Source organism: Manihot esculenta, chromosome 11 (genome assembly GCF_001659605.2).
Source record: "Manihot esculenta cultivar AM560-2 chromosome 11, M.esculenta_v8, whole genome shotgun sequence".
In the NCBI taxonomy this organism is placed as follows: domain Eukaryota; kingdom Viridiplantae; phylum Streptophyta; class Magnoliopsida; order Malpighiales; family Euphorbiaceae; genus Manihot; species Manihot esculenta.
In genome coordinates this window covers 28,748,298-28,758,213 of record NC_035171.2, presented here as the reverse complement: position 1 = coordinate 28,758,213, position 9,916 = coordinate 28,748,298, and the positions used below count along the sequence as shown (strand labels likewise).

Here is a 9,916-nt window from a genome sequence, read left to right as displayed (position 1 = left end):
TATATAAATAAAAATATATAAATTCAACTTAATTATGGGAACAATGAAGATAGATACTATTGATACAAATTCCCCAAGTACTAAGAGTTGAGGAGAAAGATATTGAGCAAGCAATCCAAAATGGGGAAATGGGATGATGGTATGGAACTGAAAAAAAGAGGCACTAAGTGCACACACCTTAAAACAAATACAATCATCTGAAAAGCAGTTTAAAAAAGCAAACACAAACTCCCAAGCATAAAGCAGAAGAGAAGCAAAGTACTTGGGCACAAACAGATAAGAATACAAATATGCATGATAATAATTATGAGACAAGCAGAAGGAAAGGTTTGGAAACTTTGAAAATAAGAAACAACTTGTAATGAAAATCCATCATCTTCATCATCATATCTAATTTGTTCATGGCCAATCAAACTCTCTCATTCAGCTTCTGAATAAATTCCCATGCTAATACCCTTTACACTTCACTTGATCATGATCACCATAATCACCACTCGTGTAGTGTAGAGATGAAGAAGATGATGATGATGAAGACGATGACGACTGTAAAATTAGGGTTTCCATGCTGATGCCCATACCACAGGTTCCTCTTTCCATGTCAAGTAAAGTCCTGATGTTTCTTGATCTCCTTGAGGAGGTTGCATAAGTGACCATCCAGCTTTGTACCTTTTAAGCAATGCTTTTACATCATCCACAACATCGTCGCTGAATCCGACCGGCGTAAACGCCTCTCGGAGTCTCTCGCACCACTGGTTTCCTCTTTCTCTTCTCTCACACTCCCCTCCTCCTCCATCACCATTTTCTTCATGGTCACAAGCCAAAACCCTAATTATGCTCCTTGAGCACTCCCTCTCCAACATCAATCTTTCATTGCTAGTTGGTGAAAAGCTATCTTCTAGCATCTCAAAGTATAGAGTATAATACCTAAGGCACTCTTCAAAACACTTGACAAACTCATATCTTGAGCTAGTAAAATCAGCTTCTTCTTCAACCACTGTCACAACTCGTGGGTTAAGTGATTGAAACATTTGGATCACAGCACTTCTTTTTTCTACTTCAACCATTCTCAATGCTCCGATGCAATTGATAGCTATAGCTTCATCTTCTTGAACACTTAATCCTTCTTTAGTGAGCTCTGATAAGTTGTTTAATCCACTTATTACATTGATCTCGAAGGGAACTCCCATTAACCTTGCAAATTTCTCCATTCTTTGGCCTATTTCTTTCATGACTGATCTTACAATGCTAGCAGTAACAACAACAGTGAGCTTTAAACGAGGGGTCTCGTCGTTTCTTGTAGCTAACGCTTCAAGCAAAGTTGGCCATTGGGTGCAAAGTGTATTGCTAATATCAATTATGTGAAGTTTTGTTTCACCTTCTAAGGCTTCTAAGATTGCACCATTAGAAGAAACATGACCAAAAGTTGTCCAAGGGCTTACCTCTTGGAATTTTAGTATCAACTTTCTAGCAGAATCAAAGGAGTGACTCTTTTCAGCTACTGAAGTTAGAGTTTTGAAGCATCGGTGACCGGAATCCGTAGCCTTACAAAAAAGAGCTTGTAAGAAATAAGATGCCAATTTCTGGTCACAATCTCCATAAGGGGAAGCCAACTCATTTAACATCCAAAGAAGTTGATGGATTTGGGTTGAATCCTTATCAGAGATAGCTCTTGCACACTCTCTAAGAAGCTTTGATGCCCATTTGTTACTTGTAGACCCACAAGGCTCACCGGAATCCGATGACCGACTCGTAGAGGTGTGGCTATTTTGGGGATGATTGTTGCTGCTACTGTTGTTGTAGTTGCTGTGATTGTTGCTTTGCATATCTAGAGATGGTGCCTGCTGATCATTGCTTCTCTGGTGGTGGAGAGGGAAGAAATGTGTGTAATTTTGTTTTGGAGAGAAGAGAGATGTGTCCATGTGTAATGGGGGAGACCCCCTTTGACTCTAGAGGCTGCTTATTTGCCAAATAAACTCAATTTCATTTGAGTTCACAAATGGTCAAGTACAAGAAGCTTAATTTGATATATATAAAAAAAATATAAATAAAAATCCCTTTTATTTTATATTTTTAAGGTCATTATCATATATTATTTTATTAATATGTGCAATTCTTGGCCTTCCTATGCATTATTTAAATATTTACACACATATATATAATATTTAGCCATTACCATAGTGATGGGTGAGTGCATGGTTTCCATGTCCAACTCCTTGACATTAATTTTTACAAAAATGTTCATATTAAGGAAAGCATATTACAAAAAATATATTACAATGAATTAATTTTTTTTATAATAATACATAAAAATATAAAATAATAATGAAAATTATGGGTATTAATAAAAATTTTATTTTAATAGTAATATATATATAATATGTGGTATGGGAATTTAGTGAACCCAAAGATCTGAGGGGAAGTATAAAACCCTAAATAATTAAATGGAGAAAAAAAACAAATATTAGGTGACAATAAACATTGTAGTTATTGAAAGATGGATATGAGGAAGGAATAAAACATTTATTCTCAGAAATTAATAAATAAAGCTATGGAATCCTAATTGTTCAACAGCTAACTGAGTCAGGTTAAATGAAACATAGCAAACAAAATATTTTCTTGTTTTAAAAGCAAACAAATAGATGATGATAAAAGCTATGGAACTTTGAAGTTCTTATGACTTTTAATTAGATGATTTTCACCTAATGAACTTTAATTTTTCAACTTTACTATTTAGTACAGAAAAATCCATCAACCACATAACTTTTTTCTACCTTTTTCTTGACTAGTGATTAACGTTATTATTAATAGTTTGTTAATATAATAATTGTGTAATTATTGTTGGGATGATTAGTATCCATCCTCAGCCTGATGCAATTATTTAAAAAATTAATAATAATTATGTATTAATTACTTATGAGCTTGGATCAAAAGAAAATAGGATTTCTATGTCTGAAACAATTTGGTCTGGAGGAGTCACACTCCTTTCTTTTATTCCTTTTTTTTTATTCTTTAGTGACGTATAATAATCACCTGTTACAGTGCCATCTGTCTCTGTCATGCAGAACCCGTATCCTTTTGCCCATCCTCGTCAGGCTGCCATTTAATTCTCCTTCGGCACTCGTCCTGATAGGATCGAGACATAGTTGCACCTATTCTCTTACTCCCCATCACATCAAATGAGATAGGCTCTTTTCTAACAGGTCCAACTCTCGATCAGCCGACTTGCTTTAGTCGCAAGTTAGATGGTGTGTCGATGGGTCGGCCTGCTTAATGGACTCTAATTATGAATTTTGAACCTGTCTCTTTTTCCAGAACTCGACCTCAGTTTGGAAATCAGAGATCCAACCGTTATCAATTACTATATAAAAAAATTAGTCACTTAATAATAGAAATTTTTTTCTTAAATCAATAATTTTTCAGTCTTGTTTATAAAATGCGTTTAAAATTTATGAGAGAACGTACGAAATAAATTTAAATTAATCAGATCAATAACTGTTTATCCGATAATTTAAAAAAAAAAAATAGTTCTGTGGTCTAAGAATAATACCTCTATATACCCTTTAATCTTTTCTTTTTAATGACAAGGAATATGTTAGTTTGGACTATGGATTTAATTGCTATTGTTATTTTTTTTATCCTAAGTCTAGTAGTGTTAACATTTTGATTAAAGTTACTAGGGACTAATTAATTAATAATTAAGTGCACAAAATCATTGACTAATTAATTTATTAATTAACTAAATAAGCTCCTCCAAAGGAAAGTACAAATTGAACCATTAATTCTTTTATAATAATGATTGAATTACCATCATCAATTAACTGATTTTTTAATACCCTAATCAGTTTCCTATTTAAAAAAAAATTAATAATAAATAAGCATGAAAATGCTTCTTTTGTTAGGTTCTTAGTTCTTGATGTGTTCATGTCAATTCCATCCTTCTCATATTTATATATAAATAAATATTGAAGGGTTAGGCTCTAAACAATAATTCAAGTTGAATTTATTAATTAATTTTATTATAATAAAATATTAGTTCAACTTAAACAACTTGTTTGCCACCCAAGCTATCTAGATATTAATTAATTAATTAGAGTCCCATTCTTTGAATTTTCTGCTCAAAAAAGCTAGGGCACAAGGACAGAAATGAAAGAAGAGGAAAGAAGAGCAGGAAACACTTTGGAAAAGGGAGAAGAAAGAGCAAAAGCTAGCTTGACTATAAAGTTTTGTTTGGATACCCAATTAAAGCTGCTCTGTTTTATGTTTAACAAAAGCTGCATGCTGCTTCATATATTGCATCCTCATACAGAAGAAAAAAGAATCGTAGAAAGGAAAATAAAGGAGAAAGAAAGGAAAAGGCACCGACATTTTATCACAATATGCAGAAATATAAACTGCTTTTTTTAGACTTTTACTTTTTCGTACATGGATTCAGGAAATATAATTAATATAGTTACACCCATATATTTTATTTATTTTTTAAATATTTTATTTAAATTTAAATTTTATTGGGTAATAATTTTGAATTTAATATTTAATATTTTGATTGATTATATTATAAATAATTATTTTTTATAATATTTTGAATTTAGTTTATGTTAATTTATATTTATATTTTATATTTTAAATTTTTGTTAATAAAATTAAATTTTTTTCATTTTTACACTATTATTAGCGAGAGAACTAAATTAAATTTAAAAACTTATTGCTTAAAGTTTTATTTGACTAATAAAATAGTCCTTAAAATATATATTTTTATTTTAAAAAATATCTTTTTTTATCAATCTCATTATTTATTTTTCATTCTCATTTTTATGCTTTAATAAAAATTAAAATATAAAAAACTTATAGTATAAAATATATAATATTTTATTTTATTTAATATTATTAATATAAGGGTAAACTGTAATTTAGTCCCTCTGGTTTAGTGAAATATAATATTTCGTCCCTCTGTTTTAAAAAAACTTCAATTTAGTCACTGTGATTTTTAAAAACTATGCCATTGGTTCCTCCCGTTAGATTTTCAGTTAAATCACCATTAATTTTAATTAAAAGACTAAAATACCCATTCTCTCTCCTTCCTCTTCCTCTTCTTCTTCTTCTTTCTTCTCCTTCCCGATCTTCTTCTTCTCCTCCCGTTAGGTTGTTGCTTTCATTAGCTTATTTGCACAGCTGCTGGCATGAAATCAAACACAGAAGAAGAAGAAGAAGAAGACCCCAGCAGTGAGTTCAGCTGCTTCTGAGTTAGTAGAGCTCCAGCCAGAGGTGAGTGGAATAACCCTTAAGAAGAAGAAGAAGAAGACCCCAGCAGTGAGTTCAGCTGCTTCTGAGTTAGTAGAGCTCCAGCCAGAGGTGAGTGGAATAACCCTTATGCTTTTAAATAAATAAATCAGTTTTAGCATGATTCATGCATCATGAATGCCATGAGATATAATAGGGTGTTTGCATTAGACTCACGAATATGTTGCATTGCATAATATGTTGATGATGTGGATGAATGTTGAATGATCCTTTAGTCCCCATATGTTATGATGATGATGATACGGTACGGAAGACTAGTGAGGCCCATTCTACGCCCCTGGCACCATGTAAGAGAAAGACCAGTGAGGCCCATTCTACGCCCCTGGCACAGTTGGACCATGTTATGTTATGTTATGTAAGAGAAAGACCAGCGAGGCCCATTCTACGCCCCTGGCACAGTTGGACCATGTAGGGGACTATTGGTGACAAATTCATCCTTGATGTGATTAGCTGTGATGTGATGCATTTCATGTTATCATATGTTTTAAATGCTTTATTATTCTACTCACTGGGCTCTTGTAGCTCACCCCTCTCCCTTAACCCCCAGGCTTGCAGGTACAGGGTAGACCAGGAGGTCAGCAAGAGTAATGAAGTCTTGTGTATGTAATAGCTAGAATGTGGACATGACAAATTGTATAATGATGTAGAGTTGTGAATAGTTATGTAATGTATTGATGTTTATGGATGTTAGAAGTGTGCTTGACCATAGATTGTTGTTATCCCTTTTAATACATGATCTCAGATGTTTTATGAGGTATATGTAGACCAACTCAACGCATGTTATATCACCCATTGGGGTGCTGATGAGATCCCACAGAGGGGTCAATGTTTATAGTTATGTTTATGTTCAGTGCATGCACAGGTTGAGTTTGGTATATGAGAGAATGTATGAAAGAAAAGTTTTAATTTTTATGTATGTTGTTGATCATGTATGGGATTAAACAGGTTTTAAGGTTATATGTCAGGCTTGCTACGGGTTCCAGCGGCCTTAAGCCGATCTGGATCCCAGCGCCGGTAGCGGTCCGATTTTTGGGTCGTTACAGAATGGTATCAGAGCCCTAGGTTCATATGGTCGGACCTAGAGTGTCGGGCTCATAGATGTTATAGAAGGTCAAGCACAATAGGAAGATCATGTCCACTAGGATAGGATGTGGAGTCCTGTCTTGCATGATGATGTGAAATGCCATGATTTTATGCATGTGCATTAATGATATGTGATGTATGTGATGAGGGTTCATGTGTGCCCACATGAACCATATGATGCTAATGTTTGCTTGTTATGTGCTGCCTTTCAGAAAACAAGATGAGAGGAACTCGTCGATTTGCACGATTGACTGGAGTGCCACCTGAGGATGAGGGCACGAGCGCCCGTCCTCCTGCATTGCCTAGGGCAATGTCATGTAGGTCAAGCAGGGAAAGAGTGTCAAGGGACCCTAGAAGGTCTTTTGATGCTAGCAGAAGGGGGACAGATAGAGGAGGAAGTTCTTCAGATGTGAGGGAGGTTATGGAAGAGGAGTATGTTTTTCCACCCCGTTATCCACCCTTCCCACAGGGTTCAGGGTATCCGATGGGAGGCACATCGGATTACTCCAGCTTTAACCCCTACCCTACCTACATGCCTTATCCACCTTTCTATCCACCTCACCCCCAGTACCCAGCTTATCCACCCTCACCCTTTTATCCTCACCCGGCAAACCCCACCTCGGGGAATGCTGCACCCCCACCTCCACCACCTACAGAACCAGCAGCCCCAGTTACTCAACCTTCTAGACCTAGCTCAGCCAGTGGGAGCAAGGTCAAGATGACCGACTACATGAAACTGGGTGCTCCTCAGTATGAAAAAGGGGATGACCCATTTGTGTATCTTGAAAGGGTTAAGGTGATCACAGATGAGATTGGGGCTGGTGACAGTAGAGCCATTCAGATGGCTAGGTTCACGCTTAAGTGCAAGAAGGCACGATAGTGGTTCAAGAATTATGTGAACCCGAGAGTGGACAGCATGTCTTGGGAAGAGTTTGCAAACGAGTTTGCAGGATGGGCTTTCCCTGACAGCTCAAGGGAATTGAAGATGATAGAGTTTGAACAGTTGAGGCAGACTGATGATATGAGTGTAGAGGAGTTCACAGACAGATTCTTGGAGCTGTTGCCATTTGCAGGACAAAATCTGGACTCGGACCAGAAAAGGTCAAGGAGGTATATCATGAAACTCCACTCCAGATATTTCTCCTTGATCCAATCAGCAGATAGGGAGAGCTTCCATGCCATAGTGGATATGGTCCGAAAAATGGAGGCCAGTGCCATTATTCAGGGGACAGTTAAGCAGTCAGTGGCACAGCCTTTTGGTTCTAAGACCCCAGGCTCTTCTTCTTTTAGTGCAGCAGTTTCAGGCAGCAAGAGGTGGAGCAGTACCACCAAGAAGCCAAAGAAGAACAAGTTTTGGAACAAGGTCAAGTCCAGTCTGGGACTAGGGAGCGGCTCGAGCTCTAGTGCGGATAATGCAGTTTGTGCAAAGTGTAGTAGGCCACACAGGGGAGTTTGTCGGGCTGGGACAGTAGCCTGCTTCAAATGCGGGCAAGAGGGACACATGGCTCGGGAGTGTCCTAGGGCAGCTTTTGGAGCACAGTCTCAGCAGACGGCTTCTAGCAGTGTGGCTCAGCCAGCAGCTCCAGCCGTGACTCAGGCTAGTGGCAGAGGTAGAGGGAGAGGGGCAGCCTCTTCTTCAGCGGGTTTCAGAGGTGAAGGTCCATCAGCTCCAGCACGGATCTTCACCATGACTCAACAGGAGGCAGATGCATCTAACACCGTGGTGGCAGGTAACTTAGTCATTGGTTGTTCAGATGTGTATGCCTTGATCGACCCTGGTGCATCTCATTCTTTTATTGCTCCGAGAGCCGTCGAGAGGTTGGGTCTGATGATCTCTGGGTTAGAGTGTCCTCTCTGGGTCAGTGGACCCAAGTGTGATCCATCAGTGGCAGAGTCAGTCTGCCAGTGCAATCCAGTCTTTGTTGAGGGGAGATGCCTTTCCGCCGACCTTGTGGTTCTAGACTTGACAGATTTTGACGTCATTCTAGGGATGGACTGGTTATCCACCCATGGTGCTACCTTGGACTGCAGGGACAAGGTAGTCAGGTTCAAAGATCAGGATGGGTCAGAGGTTGTCTTCAGGGGAGACAGGAGGGGTACACCTAGAGGTCTGATATCAGCTCTTCAGGCTCGTAGGTCGCTTAGGAAGGGATGTCAGGGGTATTTGGCTCATGTGAGAGAGCTTAGCAGTCAGATTAGAGAGCCCGCCTCGGTGCCAGTGGTTAGAGAGTTTCTAGACGTCTTCCCAGACGAGCTGCCAGGTTTACCACCTGCTAGGGAGATAGAGTTCGAAATAGAACTGACGCCTGGAACTCGACCGATCTCTATTCCTCCCTACAGGATGGCTCCAGCTGAGTTGAAAGAATTGAAAGAACAGTTGCAAGAGCTGATAGAAAAGGGCTTCATCCGACCAAGCACCTCACCTTGGGGTGCACCAGTCTTGTTTGTGAAAAAGAATGATGGATCCCTTAGACTTTGTATCGACTACAGGCAGTTGAACAAAGTCACTACTAAGAATAAATACCCATTGCCAAGGATCGACGATCTATTCGACCAGCTAGCAGGAGCGGGTTGTTTCTCCAAAATAGATCTGAGATCTGGGTATCATCAGCTGAGGATCAGAGAAGAAGATGTGCCAAAGACAGCTTTCAGGACCAGATATGGGCATTTTGAGTTCCTTATAATGCCGTTCGGGTTAACCAACGCCCCTGCAGCATTCATGGATCTCATGAACAGAGTGTTTAGCCAATACCTGGATCACTTTGTTATTGTCTTCATAGATGATATCTTAGTGTATTCCAGGAATGCAGAGGAGCATGCCCATCATCTGAGGTTGGTTCTGCAGACCTTGAGGGAACATGGCTTGTATGCCAAGTTCTCTAAGTGTGAGTTCTGGCTGAGGAGCATTTCATTCTTGGGGCATGTAGTGTCAGAGAACGGGATAGGGGTGGACCCCAAGAAGATAGAAGTTGTAGCTAACTGGCCTAGACCCACTTCAGTGGCAGAGATCAGGAGTTTCTTGGGTTTGGTAGGTTACTACAGGAGGTTCGTTCAGGACTTCTCGAAAATAGCAGCTCCTCTGACCAGGTTAACCAGGAAGAATCAGAAGTTTGTATGGACCGACCAATGCGAAGAGAGTTTTGAAGAGCTTAAGAAGAGGTTGACTTTAGCACCAGTGTTAGCTCTGTCATCTAGTGATGAAGACTTTACAGTCTTTTGTGATGCGTCCCGTGTGGGACTGGGTTGTGTACTAATGCAGAATGGAAGGGTAATTGCTTATGCTTCTAGACAGCTGAAGAAGCACGAGTTGAATTACCCCACGCATGACCTAGAGATAGCAGCAGTAATCTTTGCACTCAAGATGTGGAGGCACTACCTCTATGGGGTAAAATGTGAGATCTTCACAGATCATAAGAGGCTGCAGTACATCCTGAGTTAAAGAGATTTGAACTTGAGACAGAGAAGGTGGGTAGAGCTGCTGAGTGACTATGATTGCAAGATTCAGTATCATCCGGGTAAGGCGAATGTCGTGGCA

At 38.8% G+C, this 9,916-nt stretch overlaps 1 protein-coding gene across 1 annotated transcript; it reads right to left on the bottom strand.

Moving 5' to 3' along the window:
- LOC110626197 (protein SHORT-ROOT) lies at positions 1–1,984 on the bottom strand. Its single transcript, XM_021771978.2, has one exon. The coding sequence runs from the start codon at positions 1,917–1,919 to the stop codon at positions 552–554; it is 1,368 nt and encodes a 455-aa protein (XP_021627670.1). The 5' UTR covers positions 1,920–1,984; the 3' UTR covers positions 1–551.
- Between the last annotated feature and the right edge of the window lie 7,932 nt (positions 1,985–9,916).

Excerpts from the sequence above, each read along its gene's own strand:
- LOC110626197 (XM_021771978.2), bottom strand. The coding sequence starts at position 1,919 with ATGGACACATCTCTCTTCTCTCCAAAACAAAATTACACACATTTCTTC.